The sequence below is a fragment of the Pipistrellus hanaki genome (genome assembly GCF_964339955.1).
Source record: "Pipistrellus hanaki genome assembly, chromosome: 17".
Taxonomy (NCBI): domain Eukaryota; kingdom Metazoa; phylum Chordata; class Mammalia; order Chiroptera; family Vespertilionidae; genus Pipistrellus; species Pipistrellus hanaki.
The window spans coordinates 40,950,357-40,970,054 of NC_140519.1; the positions used below are offsets into that span (position 1 = coordinate 40,950,357).

Below are 19,698 nucleotides of genomic sequence, written 5' to 3' on the forward strand. Positions count from 1 at the left end.
CCCACGCCCTTGCCTCCTTCCCTGCCCCTTTGGGAGGCTATCGCTTTGCAGGGTTTAGGAGATTAGACAATAGCTGAAGCCGGTCTGGCTCAATGGATAGAGCATCGGCCTGCAGAATGAAGGGTCCCAGGTTCAATTTCGGTCAAGGGCATGTATCTTGGTTGCGGGCACATCCCTAGTGGGGGGTGTGCAGGAGGCAGCTGGTCGATGATTCTTTCTCATCGATGTTTCTAGCTCTCTATCCCTCTCCCTTCCTCTCTGTAAAAAATCAATAAAATGTATTAAAGAGAGAGAGAGAGAGAGAGAGAGAGAGAGAGAGAGAGAGAGAGAGAGAGAGAGAGAGAGAGGAGGGGGGGGGAGAGAGATTAGACAATAGAGTCAACCCGGCCTGCTCTGAATCCCAGCTCTGCCCTATCCAGCCGTGGAATTTGGGGAGAACAACTAACCTCTCTGAACCTCAGTGTTGTCATCCTTAAAGTGGATCCCCACATGGTGATGGCATCTACTCCTTAGAGGGTGGAAGGAAAGGAGCAGCCCATTGGCAGCTCAACTGGCCTGCAGGCTCATCCCCTGGTGTGAGGCGCCCTGGCCACTGCTCTGCCTTCCCCTGCGGCGACAAAGAACAGGCACAGGCCCCCCTCCATCTCTGTGGGCTCCAGCTCCTGCTTGGGGTTCCACCTGGTCCTTGCTCTCCCCACCTGACCCCCATCCTCCCTTCTCGAAGTCCTGCCCCTGGACTTCAGGCTCCAGCCTCAGATGCAGAGACAGCAAGCCTTGCCGACAACTGCTTCACCAGCTCCTACAAGCAGGGAAGCTCAGATCATATGTGTGTGTGTCTACATGCATGTACATCTATGTGTGCATATATACACATCATGTATAACACACATATAGAAACAAGCATGTGCATTTAAATATGAAGAAAAATCATGTACGTGTGTATATGAGTATCTATATCTTTGTATCTCCATATCGGCCTCCAAGTAGTTCTCTGTTCACATCCCAGACGGGTTACTTCTAGGATAGTTTCTCGCAGGAATCCGTCCTCATCGTTTGCTATCCAAAAGTGTCCACCTTTGCCAGGTCCGCTTGCTTTTCTTACATTTACTAACAGCAGCTCGGTGGCTGAAAGGCATGGACAGGTCACCTATGATCAACATGATGACCGTAAATAATAATATCCAGTCGCAGCTTGTGTTTACTGCATGCTTTTATTGTCAAGCTCTAGGCTAAAATCTCTTTGTATTATTTGTATGTAATTCTCCTCACTACTCTACGGAAGCAGGGTTTTTGAAGAATACCTATTTTATCGGTGTTTTCAGTGAAGACCTCGAGGATTAGGGAAGCTGAGTAACTCACTTAGGATCATAATTAATAGTCTACATGACTCAAATACTAAGTGTTAACCACTCCATATTGCCTCCCACTCTACGTAATCCACCCAGAACACAATTCTGGAGTGAAACCCACATTTATATGAAATTTTACGTCAACTTTTCCCAGAAATACGGAGGCGCCTTAACGGGGAAACGGAATGCAAGGTAGGATGATTAGAGACAAAGACATAACAGAAAAGAAGACCGTGCCAAGTACCCATTGGTGGTTGAATTTAGGTCTTTACGGGAGGTCATACTTATCAGTATCCATACCTTCTATGCAAAACCTTTCCCCTAACAGAGTCAACCAATGAGTCCATTTTAAGACATAGTGTCATGTTTTCTTTTGTACTTTGTGTACAATTTATCCCCCTCGGTGCCAGAAAACATCAATGAGGCGCGGAGGGCCAGGAGGTTTGCCGTGAGCCAAGCAGTTAAAACACTGGACTAGTAAAAACCAAACAACAACTTGGGTCTTCCGTCACATTGCAGAGAGCCATGCTTGCGTCATTAAACCCTTCTTGTCTCTGGTTGATCACTTAAATAAATGAGGTGGAATGACGAAGTACGTCTGCAGTGTTTCCAGGGAGAAAGTTAGGTTCTGAGAAATGAGATTCCTAAGCTCGGGATATTAAGACCATCATTTCACAGCTCTGGCCTCCCAGCCACAGACACCTCTGCTCACTGCTGGCTTGAGGCCGACAGGAACATGAACTGAAGAAGTCACCTTGATGGAATGCTCAGAAAATCCTTGCCTATGGGCTCATCAGCTACTCATTCACTCAGGCACTGTGCTAAACACTGAGGATGCAGCATCAACAAAACAGACAAAACTCCCTTCCCGGGTTCAGCTCACACTCCAGCCAGACCTATTCCTGAATCTGCAAAGACCTTTGCATTATAACACGATTAGAACATATGAGCAAAGTCCATGTTTCAATAGTAATCACATGCAGGGAAGCGATGGACAACTTCCTTGAGGCAGCATCGTGTCGGCATAAAAAACAGTATTGATCCGTCTGCCTCCTGGCCAACAAGAAATCAACCTGGACCAAGGATGCCAGGCAATAGATTTCGTGGGACTCCCACGGCAGCTGCAAAAATAAACCTCATGGACCCCGACTCTCCCTCCCAAGGCTCCGGGCTGCCCAGGCCTCTCCTCGGGGAGAGCTGAGAGTCCCGCAGGCACTGACACCTTTTCAAGAAGCTGCCGCCGCCCTCATGTCCACAGAGCCCTCCTGCCAGCAGCTTGTGGGGGGAAGTGACTCCCGGGAGCGCGGGCCGGTGTGCAGGGACCCACACCACACGCCACACGCCACTCGCCACAGGCCACATGCCACAGGCCACATGCCACACACCACACGCCACACACCGGCCAAGCGCACACTTGTCACCGAGAACAGAGCGTGCCAAGAAGCTGGACCTTGAACTCACAGAAGCTCCCTCAGCCTCTCCAGCTCTTCACTCCACAGGAATGTAAGGAGGGGCAAATGGAGCTTTGCAGTTGATCATATGGATAATAATACAATCTATAATAATAAAGGCGTAATATGCTAATTAGACCAGACAGCCAAACGACCTTCCAGATGTCCTTCCAGACGTCCTTCTGAACCACCTTTCAGACAAAGCTGGGGCTGTGAGGGCCGAGGCAAGCCGCCACAGCTGCTAGGACCGAGCCCCTTGCACAAATTTTGTGCATCAGGCCTCTAGCAAGGAGTAAGTAATACAATAAGAGTGAACTGTGTTTTGTGTATTCACAACAGTAAACCTCCTTAGCCCAACCCCAGTAGGGTGGTTCCTGGACCATACTTTGAGAACCACTGCTCTTAAAAATAAATAAATAAAGGCTCACATTCAGTGTTTCGGTGCTTTCTGGGGGCCACTGAAAAGGCTGCCCTTCCCTGAATCCTCACTGCCTCCACGTAGCCGTCACTGCGCCCCTCTTCTGGAGGGAAGGGTGCGCTTTCACTGCCCCCATCCCTCACACGGCTCTTCGCTGGGCTTTGGGGCTATAAGGACCCTAGGATTCTTTCCAGGCACCGATACTACATTGCCTTTGATTCGTTTTCATTCCGTCTTCTGCTTCCTACAGAGCCAAGGCCCACGGCTTTATGAAAATTAAGTGTGAGTCTGAGGCAATCCACAGAGTCACCTGACCACGGAAGAATCCTACCTGGCTTCAGCCATGCTCATGGCCAGGTCTGCCGACGCCTGGCCGAGGGCTCTGGAATGCATCTTTGTCAGGCCCTGCTTGAGGGAAGGAGAAGGCAGAAGTGCCAAGAATTCTTTTTTTTTTAATTCAAGGGGGGGGGGGTGTAAATGTAAATCCTGGATCTGGAACCAGTTCCAAGAGCAAATAAACAAAGCCTTTTAAATCGCATATTTGTTTACCAGCCCAAGACTGTTAATATCTGTATTCACACAAAAAAATAAAAAAATAAAAATTATTGGGCTCCTATATGTAGCTGGCACTGTTTTGGAACCTAGGAATACAGCTGTACATGAGACAGACAAAGGTCAAACCCAGAAAAACATGTATGTCAGGTAAGGGGGAAAATAGAGCAGGTGCCTGCGTGTAAAACCCATGCCTTCTGCACACCCACCTCCCCACATCCTAACGCTTAAAATAGCCGGTGCTTCCTCTGGCAAAAGCTACACATGCCCAACAACAGGGTTCCTGTGATCTGTTCCTGAGGTGCGTTTCCTTCATGATTTGGGGGGGGGGGGGGGGGATTATGCAGCCATGATTAGCGAGGTCCCTGGAAACCACTTCTAGTTCCCTGAAAAGGTTCCACGGCCTCAGAACATGTTTAAATACACCACCCAGCGTGCACAGAGGTTACCTTTCCGCCCACAGGTCATCAGTCAGGCCAGCTTTTTTTTTCACGCACAGTCCGATACTTCTAAAAACCAAATGATGAAGACTCTGGAGGGCACAAAAGGAAGGTTATGGGCTTTGTTGGGATGTTTCTCAAAGGAGTCAGCGCGGGAGGCCCTGGAGGGTTCTTGTTTCATCAGATGATGACGCAAAGGAAGCCACTGACGCCTCTCCACTTCGGTCATTCTTGGCGAACGTCGGAATGACCCATAACCGACTAACTGATTAAAGGGTTCTAGGTCTATGTCTTGATCATTCTGTAACCCAGAGGGGGCATTTCAAAAGCTGCAAGCCACGCCTCTTCACCGAACATACAGCTCAACTCGTGTATTTTCTGTCTTCTAGGAGAAAAGCAAGGGCATACAGCAGGAGAAGGGTGCATGCAAAGCCAAAGCCAGCCGTAATTGAGTTGGAAAAAATAAACGAAAAGCACCGTGAGCAAAACATGCCTGCTCTGCAGAACCCGGTGCGGCTGAAAGTCTTCATTAAATGTCCCGGTGCACACAGCGTGCGAGTGGCCTGCTTGTGCGCCTGAGCCGCCTGAGCTCTCCTGGAGCTCATAAATACGGACCAGGGACAGTTGCCATGGAAACCAAGTGCTCTCGAATCAATCCCGGAGGACGGAAGCTCACAGGAGAGCCCGGAATGGCCGGCACAGGAGTTACTGCTGCTGCTGCTCCTGGGCCTGCCAGGAACTCCCAGGCCACCCTCTCGAGGGAGGTTTGGACAGGTTGGCCAACCTGACCAGGCCTTGGTCTGGGCCACGGAACACCACCAGATTCCGTCTTCACACTGCCTGGACATCTTTTTTTTTTTTTTTAAATATATATTTTTTATTTTTTACAGAGAGGAAGGGAGAGGGAGAGAGAGTAAGAAACATCGATGAGAGAGAAACATCGATCAGCTGCCTCCTGCACACCCACCACCGGGGATGTGCCCACAACCAAGGTACATGCCCTTGAGCAGAATCGAACCCGGGACTCTCCAGTCCGCAGGCCGATGCTCTATCCACTGAGCCAAACCGGTTTTGGCTCGCACTCTTGCTTTCTTCCCCTTGACTGGAAGGACCAAGAGGTGCTACAAAAATGGGCCAGAAGCTTAGATGGGGGACATGCCCTTCCGTGTGAAGCTCTGGCCCGAGTAGCGATGGGCTAGGAGGACTCAGGCCTCCGTCATGAGCCGTGGACAGCCACTCCATGAGCCGTCAGCGCCTCGTGTGGCAGACTCTGTGCTTCTGCAAAGGGTGAGTGCTCCCCGCACACCGAGGCCCATTAGTTTTGATCGTGCAATGACACAGACGAGCTGTGGCCGTTGGTGTTCGCAGGAGCTGCTCCCAGGCTGGGAACGTCGCAGGCCATCTTTCACAGGGAAGGCCAACCCTTCGCGGCAGACTCCCACTCCCAGCGGTCTCTGGCCATCCATCACTGCACGGCAGGCTGCTCCCCGTGGGATCATCCATCTCTTCGCGGGTTTAAAATAAAAAGATCTCGGCTGCACTGCTTGTCCCTCTCAACCCCCATCTGCCTTGGTACCTTCAGTGCGGTCCATTTTTAAGGCTACAGATGGTGTTTAGGCGTACATATTTCTACGTGCCGTTAATAAGTAATGAGGATGATTTTTTATTTTTTTTAATGAAAACATCTAGGTACCACAAAACCAAAAATCATGAGCAAGTGCATCCATTCTCCAGAGGCTGGCTGGTGCTTGCATAACCAGCAGCTCTCATGGCCTGGTTGGGGCCCCGAGCTCAGGGTGGGCTGCGGGCGCCCCCTTCAGGACCTTGGGTGAAACGCGTGTTGCTGGCATTTTGAGGTACTAACGAGTCAGCTGGTTCATTGTTTTTTGCTAAAACCTTGCAGGAAATTTTCAAAGGGGAATTTTAGCTGGCCCGACTGCCGTTTTTTTTTTTTTTTATCACATCCTTCTTCCATGCCGTGTGGAAGTCTCTCTATCCTTCTCAAGCACCCATTCAACATTCACTGTACGTTTACTCTGGGCTGAACTGGGTCAGACCCTGGGGATACAGAATTAATTAAAACATAAAACTAGAGCATAATTCACCACTTCTTAACTATGGGCTGTGCTCAGTGACTTCCTTTGAAAAGAGCACTATCGTGGAAAGGGGGAGAAATGAGCAACTACACAGTGAGGAAGCCTGACGCACCCCACCCCAGCCAGGGATCTAGGTCTGCGTCCACATGGAAAGCCATGCTGCTAGCATGGGCCGTCGGAAGGATGTGGTGAAAACAGTACTGTACTTCTGTGGTCTTCCTCCCGAAACCCATAACCCAAGGCTGACGATGAGAAAAAGGAGACATCGGAAAAATCACAACAGAGGAACATTCTTCAGAATAGCTGCCCAGTCCTCCCCCCAAACTGCCAGGGATATCAAAAACAAAGGAAGTTAGCCGAAACTGGTTTGGCTCAGTGGTTAGAGCTTCGGCCTGTGGACTGAAAGGTCCCAGGTTCGATTCCAATCAAGGGCATGTACCTTGGTTGAGGGGACATCCCCAGTAGGGTATGTGCAAGAGGCAGCTGATCGATGTTTCTCTCTCATCGATGTTTCTAACTTTCTATCCCTCTCTCTTTCTCTCTGTAAAAACTCAATAAAATATATTTTTAAAAAGAAAAGGAAGTTAGAGAGAGTGTCAGAGGCCATAGGAGCCTAAGGAGAAGGGAGCCTCGGGTGGAAAGGGGATGTTTGGCAAAAACTAAAGAGATTTCAATCAAGTACGGACTCTAGTTGATAATAACCTATCAGCATTGGTTCATTAACGGTAATGCATCCGGTAATGCACAATAATAGTGGAAACGGTGTGGGGCAGATGGGAGCTCTGCATTACCTTTGTGGCTGTTCTGTAAACCTAAAACTATTCGGAAATAAAACACTTCCTTGTTTAAAATGGGGTTCGATTTCAAGAATGTCAATGAGAGCGCCAGGCTAGTGTGGCTCAGTGGTTGAGTGTCAACCCATGAACCAAGAGGTTCCCCAGTTCAATTCCTGGTCAGGGCACATGGCTGGGCTGCAGGCTAGATCCTCAGTAGGGGGTGTGCGGAAGGCGGCCAACAGATGTTTCTCTCCTGTTCAAGTTCCCATCTCTCCATCCCTCTCCCTTCCTCTTCTTTAAAATCACTACACACCTGTTTTAGCCCGGCCAGTACGGCTCAATGGTCAAGCACTGACCTATGAAAGGAAGTCACTGTTGGATTCCTGATCAGGGCACACGCCCGGGTTGCAGGCTCCATCCCCAGAGTGGCAGCCGGTCAATGATATTTCTATTTCTCTTTCTCTTTCTTTCCCTCTCCCTTCCTCCCTGAAATCAATAAAAAAATATTTTTAAAAAAAAAAAAAAAGAATGTTCATGAGGGAGAAAGCAGTGAGTCAAGAGCATTGTGAGGGTGTAGCAGCCACGGGAACTCGGTCTGCAGGGGGAGAGGAGGCGGGCTGTGACGTGCGCACAGCCAGAGCGGCTAAAAATACTGTGTCACCGCGGAGAGGGCCTCGCTGAGGTCAGCAGCAGACACTCCAGCAGAACAGCCAGCCCAGACGAGCAGCTTTCTCATAACCACCCAGAATAGCAGAGGCCGGAGCTGTGATCGACCTAGATAAGCAATTAGCCATTCCTGCAACATCCTCTCTTAATCTAAACCACGATGAACACGCTTTTTCTCCCTGTTCAATTATTCTTCCAGCCGAACCCGGTTTGGCTCAGTGGATAGAGCATCAACCTGCTGACTGGAAGGTCCCAGGTTCGATTCCGGTCAAGGGCATGTACCTTGGTTGTGGGCACATCCCCAGTAGGGAGGTGTGCAGGAGGCAGCTGGTGGATGATTCTCTCTCATCGATGTTTCTAACTCTCTATCCCTCTCTCTTCCTCTCTGTAAAAAAAATCAATAAAATATATTAAAAACATATATCTATTCTTCCAGATTCACTAATCTCTGAAGCCTCCTCTTCCACTGGCCCTGGCCTCCCGCTTCCCGATTCCTGCAGTGTTCACACTGAAAGAGACGAGGAACAATGGTGGGGGGGGATTCTCACACTCGTGCAGGGAACATCCTTACATGAAAGGGTCAGAGAAGCAAGAAACGGGACCATTCAAAGAAATCCGAGCAGATATTTCCTGCCGAGTAAAAATACTATTTTCATTGTTTTCCAAAAAAGAAAAGAAAAACGAAAAAGTTTCCAGTTTTATTTTTTTTAAAAAGAGCCTGAGGGTCAGAGAAACGCAGCCCTCACGGTTCACCTGCCTCCCTGGTCCCCGCAGGCAAAAGCAAGTGAGGACACCGAGAAGTGAAAATGTGCGGTGACAATGACACCGTCACAGAAAGGAGCCGCCGTACACAGAGCCTGTCTTGGTGTGACCCTGTCTTACTTTTCACATGGATTATCTCATGGCTTCTTCTTCTTTTTTTTTTCCCCCAATATATTTTATTGACTTTTTACAGAGAGGAAGAGAGAGGAATAGAGAGTTAGAAACATCGATGAGAGAGAAACATCAATCAGCTGCCTCTTGCACACCCCCTACTGGGGATGTGCCCGCAACCAAAGTACATGCCCTTGACCGGAATCAAACCCGGGACTCTTCAGTCCGCAGGCCAACGCTCTATCCACTGAGCCAAACCGGTTTGGGCACCTCATGGCTTCTAAGAGAAACATAGCGTAGGCACATCCATGATTCGCATTTCACTGATGAGACTGTGGCTATTCAGAGACCTTCTAAGGCCTGGCTGGGCCTGGGCATTGATGGGGCCAGGACCCCGACCACACGCTGCACCCAGGTGGGCACACCAAGCGCAGATAGAGAAGCCTCGGGCGGATAATAAATGCCAAAGGCACCTTCACCCCAGGAGACACCTCTATGGACGCATCAACGTGCATCATGGAAGAAATACCAAAGAACGGATGAAAGAGATCGAAAGAAACTGAAAAGCACAAGCGTTTTGCCGTCTGACCTTAAATGAGTTATTCTTAGGCTAGAAGAGGGGAAATGAAGCAGGGAACATGTAGATCTTCTAAAAACAACACCTGGATCGCCCCGTGCTGCTCAGAAACAAGCTAACGGGAAAGGAGGGACAAAGGACGTTATAGAAACTCGCGCCTGTGAGAAGGTGTCTAAATTTACATCCTCGAAAAGCGTGACTCCAGGAGACAGCATCACGGCCTATAAATATCCCCCGGGCAGCGGCCTGGGTGGTAAATAAAGGAGGCGATGCTGCCTAGCCTTAGGCCCAGGGCGTTTCTCCCTGTCCCTCTGTCTCAGGAAGACAGCGCTTCACACCTGAGCTGGTGGTGTCCTCAGAAATGGAAACCTGGAGGAGAACTTCCTTTCCCTGCCGATAGGGCGCTCGCAAACATGGGGAGTGTCCCCACACCCCACAGAGCCACACAGCACAGGAAGCGCTGGGAGGCTCTGTGTGCGCAGGGAGAGGGGCGATGTGGCAGGAGGCAGAGTGGCCATGGCGGGCAGACGAAGCTAATAAAAAAATAAAAAATAAAATAAAAAATAAATAAAAGGCTAAAGCTACAAAGGAGGTGGTGCTGAGGCTGGAATGTGTCCCCAACTGCAGGTCTAAGGACGCTGGCTGTAAAGAGATGGGAGCCTTTGGAACTGGGAGGCGATAGGAAGAGAAAGGGTGATGGGACCCAGTCCTGAGCTTCGTGTTTTGTTTTATTATAGGACAATAAAATCTTGATGTGTTCACTTCAAAAAAAAAAAAAAAATTCAAGGGGTGTAAGTAAGGCTGGGAGCTGCTGGAGATACCAGGGGCGGGGCTAAAAGGACCACAGGGAGTGGCCTCTGAGGGAGCTCCATCAAAAAGAAAAGAAAAAAAAGAATTAGACTGGAGCCCAGCGGTTGTGGCTCAGTGGTTGAGTGTCAACCTGTGAAGGTCATGGTTCAATTCCCCATCAGGGCACATGCCCGGGTTCAGGGCTTGGTCCCCAATACAGGGAGTGCAGGAGGCAATGACTGATGTTTCTATCTCCCCCTCTCTCTCCCTCTCCCTTCCTCTCTGATGTTTCTATCTCCCTCTCCCTCTCTCTGATGTTTCTATCTCCCTCTCCCTCTCTCTGATGTTTCTATCTCCCTCTCCCTCTCTCTGATGTCAATAAAAGTGTGTGTGTGTGTGTGTGTGTGTGTGTGTGTGTGTATATATATATATATATATATATATATATATATATATTTTTTTTTTTTTTTAAAGAATTAGACTGCAGTGTCACATCACTCAACAGGGTATTTTTATTTCCCCCTCTCCTTTGAAAAGGAATAATAAAGAATAGAATCAAACCCAAGAGAGCTTTGGGTTCCTGGACCACTTGACAGAGAGAACAAACGGACGGTGAACAATCAGGTTTGCTGAGAAGCGCTCTGTGTTGATGTCAGGAGACAGCGGGGCACCAGATCTCACGACAAGCTACAAGTTTGCAAAGCTGCAGACACTGGGTCAGGCTTCTCATCTCAAACCTGTCCCAGACCCCGCTGTGCTACAGCTTTCTCATGCCCGTAAGGTGGTCATGTTGTAAAAATCACATTCTACATCGGCAAAGCATTTTAAGATCACTGAAATAGTCACACATGCAAATTATTCCTAACTAGAGGCCCAGTGCACATATTTGTGCACGGGTGGGGCCTGGGCGGCCCAGCCCAATTGGGGTCCATCGGGCCTGGCTGCTGGGGGGTGGGGGGAGGGAGGGGCCGAGGGCAGTTGGCCAGCCAGCCCTACCCCCTGGTCAAACTCCTGGTTGAACTCCTGGTCAAGGGGACAAATTTGCACATTAGCCTTTTATTATATAAGATTATCATCATTATTATGACTCTCCCAGATGCTATGCTTCAAAAACACCATTTTCCCCAAATCCCTCTTAAAAATTCTCTAGGTTTCCTGATGAAGTCTCATGAGCTCCTCAAAGCCACAAGTTATTTCAAAAAGTCTTATTTACTTAGAGCCACCTACATTGTTTGAACTGCACCAGAAATGACCCTGGGCAGGCCCCTGCCGTGTACGATAGCTCCGGCAGAGTGACATTTAAAGCATCAGGAGCGTTCTAAACACAGCAGGCTCAGTTCCTCATCCACAGCCCGACCCAAACCCAGCACCCTTCTTCCACCGTCTCCCCAGGGTCCATACTTCTAAGCTTTGTAGAGAAGCTGTCTCCATTTTGTTTGACTTGCCATTTATTTTGCAGGGGGAGGGGCCTAGATCCTTGGACAACCGGATAGTTCATCCCCAGATGGGCAATGGCTCCCTTGTTAGCATAACGACAAAGACGCTGGCGGTGCCTCGTGGGTATCCTATGTCCATAAACCACCATTTACTGCACTCGTGGAAGGCAACTTGCAATCATCCACCAGGAACTGGTCCCTGAGTTGGGACAAGTGCTCAGAGGAGAGAGGAAGAGTGTCAAGTTCAAAAATGCAAGCACTAGCATTTCCTAAGGGGACCTTTGGGGTTTGTTTTCAAGTTCATGGCAGCGGTAGCCCAACCGTGGTAGCTTCTCCAAGGTCTTTTCCCCAGAGGGTGGCCCAGGAGCCCAACTGAAATGGGGTCTTTGTGATCATGGCACCCCCAAGAAACGGTAGACTTTTCCGTATCACAATGAAAACACCTAATACACGTTGAACATTAGGAAGAGCCTATACCATAAGGTAGAAGGCCCTATCATATCCGTGTTTATACAGGCACGCATGCATGGACACACACACACACACACACACACAATAGGTGACAGCATTTGGCGTTTTCTCCATTACAACCGTGAAGTTGATAATAAAAAACACAAGTCAGGGTGCAGGTGTTGTTTGTGTTCTATAAAGAGAAGGTAGCAGAGCTTCGGCTGCTACTGAGCACTTTCCTGAGCTGGAATCTGCCGGGCCTGCAGTATTATTAACGGAGGATTATGGAAATTGAAAACAAAAAGCTGGAGTCCGCTGGGAATGATAGGCTCAAGATGAACTCAGCTGGAAAGCGTGGCTAGCGGAAAGTGACATCCTTTATGCTGGAACTTTTCTATCGGAGAGCTTTAGAAAGGCTGTAATTATTTCTGCGTTTTCAATTCATCCCTTTTCAAACCAAGCCTTTTATTTCCTTCCTTGCTCTGTACCTTTCCTTTGTGTGAACTCGGGCGTTTGCCAAGCACCGAAGCGGTAAACTCATATTGGTTTTTCTACATCTATGCCTTCCCAGGGAATAGTAAGCAACACAACTTTTGTGTCTGCTCTGCCAAGAGAAACAAAGGGATATTTGTACATCAAAACCTTTATCTTGTGCACAGGCTCAAAATACCTGCACATGGCTAAATAAATCACCCCAGGAGAGATGGCTGAGGAAGGCCAACGAGGAATTTCTCTGCGAGTTGGTGCTTTTTCTGCATTGTGAATCCCCAGGAACGCAGGGACTTCGCCTTACCTCGTGGCTTTTGGGTCCCAGATCACAATGTCAGCATCGGATCCCACAGCTATTCTCCCTTTCCTGGGATAGAGGTTAAAGATTTTAGCGGCATTCGTGCTGGTCACCGCCACAAATCGGTTTTCATCCATCTTGCCACTGTGCTGTGAAACCATTCAAGGAAGAAAAAAAAAAAAAGCATTTGTTCTAATGGTCAAGATTCAAGAATCTCCTAGCAATCAAACTTGTCTCTCTTGGAACCAAATAGAATTGCATCTAACTCTTGATATTGTAGAGTCAAACACACCTCATAATGATGGGAATGATGGATAGAAAATGGAAGCCCAAAGATAACTGTTCAAAAATACATCAGCTTAGACGAAACCGGTTTGGCTCAGTGGATAGAGCGTCGGCCTGCAGACTGAGGGGTCCCAGGTTTGATTCCAGTCAAGGGCATGTACATTGGTTGCAGGCACATCCCCAGTAGGGGGTGTGCAAGAGGCAGCTGATCAATGTTTCTCTCTCATCGATGTTTCTAACTCTCTATCCCTCTCTCTTCCTCTCTGTGAAAAATCAAAAAATATATATATATTTTAAAAATACATCAGCTTAAAAAAAACAACAACACAACCACTGTTTTTTCACCATTCTCAGAATCACACAGACAATAGCTACATGTTAGGAATGGTATTTCTAATTCTCGTTTGAAGTTCACCACCACCGCCCACTACGTTTATGTATTGCAGACCCAAGATGGATGAGTCATCATAAAGACTGGAATGTTATAGAGTTAAGGTAAGGCAGACTTTTAAGTCAGGGGACAACACTTTTTGGAAGAGAAAGAATCAGCCCAAGAATTTTATTGTAATTTTGTGCAATCAACTTTACATGAACCAAACATTATGGGCAGTCTAGTACAAAAGATTTTTTTTAAGTGGACAGGCATTAGAAGTCTGGGGCCCCGTTAAAATTACTTTTTTTTTAATGTTGAGAGTTTAGCCCTACAGACATTCATATGGCAAACGCATCTTTAGGTTTATTTCATTATCAAAGGGTCCCTGTCTTAAAAATAATTACTATGTCCTAATATTACCATAAATAAATCGTCTTAATGATCCACAAAATAACATTGAGGATTGCATCATACTGAGAAACATCCAGTCACTTTAAAACCATTTACATACTTGGGGAAGGTAACTGATTATGAAAACCTGCTGTAATAAAGGATACTCGTTGTAGGAACGCACGTGTGAAGAGAAAGGTTGGACTGTTATCAAGAAAATCAAAGAAAAGAAAAAGAGAGGATAAGTCATCTGGGGTGGTTAGAGTCAGGGTAGAGAGCAGGGGGAGGGGAGAAAGAGGATGATTGCTAGGAGATAGGGCTATGGAGTTGCTTTAAAGATCCTTACGTGTATACTCATTGTTCAACTACCATCCTAAAAGTAATGAAGAAAATGAAAGGGTTTCAGAGAGAAAAGAAGCGTGGTCAGACCTCCATTTCTGAAGGGTCACACCCGCACTGGAGTACTGAACAGACTGCAGCAAGCAAGGCTGGAGGAAGGACACCCGCTGTGGAGGCCACTGCCACGGGCCTCAGACTAGAGCGGCAGACATGAAGATGGACGTGAGAAGGCATTTGGGGAACAAAACTGACAGTAATGAGAGTGAGGAGTGAGTGGTGCTTGGAAGGGATTCTGACGCCTGAGACATGATTGACGTGTCATCTAAGGGAGGGCCTCCAGGCGGTGGGCAAGCACAGCACAATATGGGGACCTCGGGCCTCACCAGCCAGGTGTGCCCTGCTGACCTTTGCAACTTCACATGTCCGCTGGCTGGACAGGTTAACAGGTGGACCGTTAGCGATCTGCTTCTTCTCCATCCTCGGAGAGAAATTTGGAAGTGACGGGAAAGTAAGAGATTGTTGTATGGACTTGCAATTATTACTTATGTGCCCTCATACAGCCGCTTTTAAAATACTACATCCAAGGGTATTTTAAGGATAGCCACAAAGGTTTCGTGAAAAGGAGGTATGCACAGAATACTAAGAGTTCATGTATTTTCAGTCATTCCGAGAATTTTTGTTGGTGACACATGAGCTGGGATTCAAGAACCTAAGAAATCAAGCAGAAAGGCTACACCATTTCAAAGACTTCAAGAATCTACACTGGCCAAAACCGGTTTGGCTCAGTGGATAGAGCGTCAGCCTGAGGACTGAAAGGTCCCGGGTTCGATTCCAGTCAAGGGCATGTACCTTGGTGGTGGGCACATCCCCAGTAGGTGGTGTGCGAGAGGCAGCTAATCGATGATTCTCTCTCATTGATGTTTCTAACTCTCTATCCCTCTCTTCCTCTCTGTAAAAAATCAATAAAATATATATATTTTTTAAAAAACTACATTGGCACCTGATCTAAATGTACCTCCTAATGTGTGCAAAGCGGTGCAATGCACCCTCTAAACTAAACCTCGCAGAGAAGAAAACCACATCATTAATCTCGTGGGGCATGGGGCGGTGGTGTGATGGGGCAGCAGGCCCAGTCTCCACCAGAGTAAAAATCAATAGGAAAACTTCTCTGTGAAGGTTATTATGGCTCCGTGGATAGAAGCAAAGTGGATCCGGGTCGAAGCATTAAGCAAAACGCTCGAAACTCACCACGCCTTTCTCCCAAATGACTGACATCCGGTCCTCGACTCCGTTCACCCCGTTGGGGATCTTAGTGAAATCGTCCTTCCCGAGAGCTTTCTGGCAGGTGTTGAACGTGCAGTTGTCAGTCCCCGTGGTGGTCAGGTCACCGCTGGAACAGGAAAGCCACCGGAGGGTGGGGGTGAGTAGGCAGAACGGGCCAGGAGGAAACCGCCATAACCGCCCCTCGTCTCCTGACTTCCTTCCCAACCGAGGGTCAGAGAGCTGCAGTGGGAAAGAGAAGCTTTTCAAGGACCTGTTCACCCACTCCCATCCCTGCTGTAGGAGGCACTTTTAGAGAATACTCTTTTTAAAAATATATATATTAGTATTATTGTTTTTTTTACAGAGAGGAAGGGAGAGAGATAGAGAGCTAGAAACATCGATGAGAGAGAAACATTGACCAGCTGCCTCCTGCACACCCCCCTGCTGGGGATGTGCCCGAAACCAAGGTACATGCCCTTGACCGGAATCGAACCTGGGACCCTTGAGTCCGCAGGCCGACGCTCTATCCACTGAGCCACACTGGTTAGGGCCAAAGAATACTCTTAGGAGAAGTGCCAGGATATGTTCTAAGCGCAGTTCCGTCACTTACAGGTTCTGTGATTACAAGTTTGCCTGATGCTCCGTTTCTCATCTAGAAATGGATCATTCTATATGGGCTTGGTGACAATTGCTTCAGGATCGTTGGCAATAATGGAAGTGAACGTTCCTGGGGAGGAGAGTGCTACACAGGATGGACCGGGGGGGGGGGGGAATGTCCAGGCACAGAGGCGGGTCCTCTGGGGCAGCCCCTGGCCGAATGGGTACGTGGCGGTGTGTGGAGACGTGACCTTGGCTGAGGACGTTGATGTCAGCAGTGACGGGAATCCTGCTTTGGCTTCGAATCACCTTGGGGACGCAGACAAGTGTGGAGGAGGAAGGAGGCTGAGAGGAAAGGACACGTGCACTCTTGTGTCGTCTGCTGTGACATGTTCTCTGTTAACATGGCTATGAGAAGCTGTGCGTGGGGTGTGTCAGGCTGTCCATGAACAGTGCCATTCTCACAAAAACATCATCATGCCGAAACCGGTTTGGCTCAGTGGATAGAGCGTCGGCCTGCGGACTGAAAGGTCCCAGGTTCGATTCCGGTCAAGGGCATGTGCCTTGGTTGCGGGCACATCCCCAGTAGGGGGTGTGCAGGAGGCAGCTGGTTGATGTTTCTAGCTCTCTATCCCTCTCCCTTCCTCTCTGTAAAAAATCAGTAAAATATATTTTTTTAAAATACTTTAAAAAAAAATCATCGTGTCCCAGAAAGCAGTGTCTCTGAAAGCAGTTTTGATGGCCTTTCATGGAGATCACCTACTAGCAGGGAGATTTTGCTTTTTTACCCCCTGGAGTGATTCAGCCCTTGACTGAAACCTATTATTCCTACACACCAGGTACATCTGGTTCCCAGGTTATATCATCATCAGGGGGGATAAAAATCAAGACTCTTCTGTAGGACAGAAACAAAGCATAATGAAGAGGCCTGGCTCTAGGCGACAAGAGACAGAAAAGGCGAGGAAAAAAAATCAGAAGAGAATACAATTTCAGTTAAAAAGGATCTGACGTCTCTATGTCCAGGAGAGAGATCTTGACACTCTTTCATCACCTAACCAAGCCCATGCTCTTTGGTCTCCAGAGGAAGGACAGTCAAAGAGCCCGTCAGGTCCAGCAGAACAGAACACTGGGAAGTCCATGGAAGGTCCAGGTGGTGAGAAAAGATCTCTGCTCGAACCCGAAACTCGTCAAACACCTTATTGGGGCAAAAACACGTCACAGCCATCTGCTCAATGATTACTTAGCCAGCAGATTCATGAGGTAGGCAGGAGTTGAAGGGTCCGGTCTCAGTGGGGGGCCCATTACGTAGTGAGCTGCGTGGTGCCAGTCTTTGTTCCAGTAGTGGGTGCCATCTGTGCCCAGACTCGCTGCGATGGGCTCTCCATACACCACCTTCCCTGGAAAGAGAAAAGGAAGCATTTAGCACCTTAATGTGTTCCTAAAAGAAACCAACCGACACACACACAAATATTAGTCTCTCCCATCTCCGCAAAGGATAATATGAATCCTAAACCTTTAGTGAGCTGGATTTAAAAATAAAAACTACTTATTAAAATTTCCTTATTGGTGAAGGTATTACATATGTGTCCTTATTCCCCCATTACCTTCCCCCACCTCCCATGCATGCCCCACCCCCCCTGCTGTCTGTGTCCATTGGTTAGGCTCATATGCATGCATATAAGTCCTTTGGTTGATCTCTCTCTCCCTTACCCCCACCCTCCCCTACCTTCCCTGAGGTTTTATATTCTGATTTGAGGTTTCTCTGTCTCGAGATCTGTTTTTGTTCCATCAGTTTATGTTGTTCACTATATTCCACAAATGAGCGAGATCATGTGATATTTCTCTTTCTCTGCCTGGCTTATTTCACTTAGCATAATGCTCTCCATCTCCATCCACGTTGTTGCAAATGGTAAGAATTCCTTCTCTTTTTTACAGCAGCATCGTATTCCATTGCATAGATGTACCATAGTTTTTTTAATCCACTCATCTGATGATGGGCACTTGGGCTTTTTTATGGAGCATTTACCATGTCCCAGCCCATGGGCATTGCATATCATGGTAATGGTTGTCCCCACTCACTGGTATCAGACTTGGTCACGTGGATTCCTTTGGCCAATGATATAGGAATGGCAGCCACGCGTGCTGCTTCCAAGCAGGAGTTGTTAAAAACCACACTTTTGGCGAATACCACCCCCATTCCCTCTGTCGTGAGACCAGCAGAGGCTGCTCCTTGAGTTGCGTCTCAGATGGCAGAGAACATGGAGCAGAGGCGGAGCCAGCCCATGATGGACAGGGGCATGAATGGGAAACAAAATGGCTGTCACTGTAAGCCAATACTGTTTCAGGTTCGTTTGTTACTGCAGTGTAACCTAGCAAAAGCTGGCTGGTACATGTGCCATTCCAATGGAGTCATCTCAAAATCCTACATAGGAAATACTACTAGCTCTATTAAAAGAGGAGGATAGAGTTAACCGGGTTTAATGATTTCTCTATAGTTACGTTACATTACACTTGATATCGATGGCGTGCAGGAGGTAGAATTTGGGTCCAGGCACTTTGACTCCAATGGTCCTAACCGCTATGCTATACTACCCCGATGACAGTTATCCTACGGGCATATGGAGTTCAACCCCAGTGCATCCCTGCTGCAAATAAACCGGTAGCCTTTTCACACCCTTAAGAAAAAAAGCTCCCTCTAAACATTTAGTAAGTAAAAGAACACAGGTAAAACTGTAGCCAGAAATGCATATTTTAAAAATCATGCAAATGAGGCCATCAAAAGCACACAGTGTTAGAAAAGCTAATGGCGCCAGGGAATTTGAATTTGAAATCAGAATCCTTATCTCTGATTAGCATTTGTCAGAAATAACAGGTTCCCTGGCATCCAACCTGATCACACCCAGGCAGTCACAAAGGAGAGTGCCTGGGAAAGAGATGCTGGCCTTCCAACTGAGCTCGCCCCGGGTCCTCAGAGGCCAGATTTTAGTTAAGGTCCTGATGCACGCGGGAAATTAACTGGCTTCCTCGGGGGAGCACTCACAGCGGGTGCCCACCAGCTGCCTGAGTCACACTAAATTGGAAAGCAGCACACTATTATCTCACAGATCTTTTCTCCCTCAAACTAGCCACTGTCCTCCAGCTAACCGGGGAGCAATGGAAAACCGGGAAAGCAAGGCTTGGTGAAGCCCAGCGAACTTTGTTTCTTACGTAACCGAGTATCAGACCTCGGTCAATGAGAGTTACCCCCCAGGGACCTAGCTGCTCCCCTCCTGTTTGTCGGTGTCCCAGTCCCAGGAAAGGGGGAATTCCGTGAGGATCTCTTTCTGGTGTCTGAAACAAGCAATCGTTTTTATTTTATTTTTTAAATATATTTTATTGAATTTTTACAGAGAGGAATAGAGAGGGATAGAGAGTTAGAAACATCGATGAGAGAGAAACATCGGTCAGCTGCCTCTTGCACACCCCCTACTGGGATGTGCCTGCAACCAAGGTACATGCCCTTGACCGGAATCGAACCTGGGACCCTTCAGTCCGCAGGCTGACGCTCTATCCACTGAGCCAAACCAGTTTCGGCACAAGCAATCGTTTTTAATATAAACTAAGCGCTAACATGCTATTTTCTGGAAAGATAACAGAGGATAGTCACGCTATTTTATTTGCAGGCACGAAGAGACCTTTCTTTTCCAAGAGGACTTTTATATATATATTATTGATTTTTTATAGAGAGGAAGAGAGAGGGATAGAGAGTTAGAAACATCGATGAGAAAGAATCATCGATCATCTGCCTCCTG

At 47.9% G+C, this 19,698-nt stretch overlaps 1 protein-coding gene across 2 annotated transcripts in view; it reads right to left on the reverse strand.

Moving 5' to 3' along the window:
- DPYS (dihydropyrimidinase) overlaps positions 1-19,698 on the reverse strand; it is a 52,288-nt gene that overhangs the window by 13,456 nt on the left and 19,134 nt on the right. For both annotated transcript variants that reach the window (XM_084864574.1, XM_084864575.1), the window contains exons 5-7: positions 17,148-17,304; positions 15,296-15,437; positions 12,667-12,809 (exon numbers count right to left, since the gene is read on the reverse strand). In XM_084864574.1, coding sequence (XP_084720700.1) covers positions 12,667-12,809; positions 15,296-15,437; positions 17,148-17,304 — 442 coding nt within the window. The remainder of the gene's footprint in view (positions 1-12,666; positions 12,810-15,295; positions 15,438-17,147; positions 17,305-19,698) is intronic.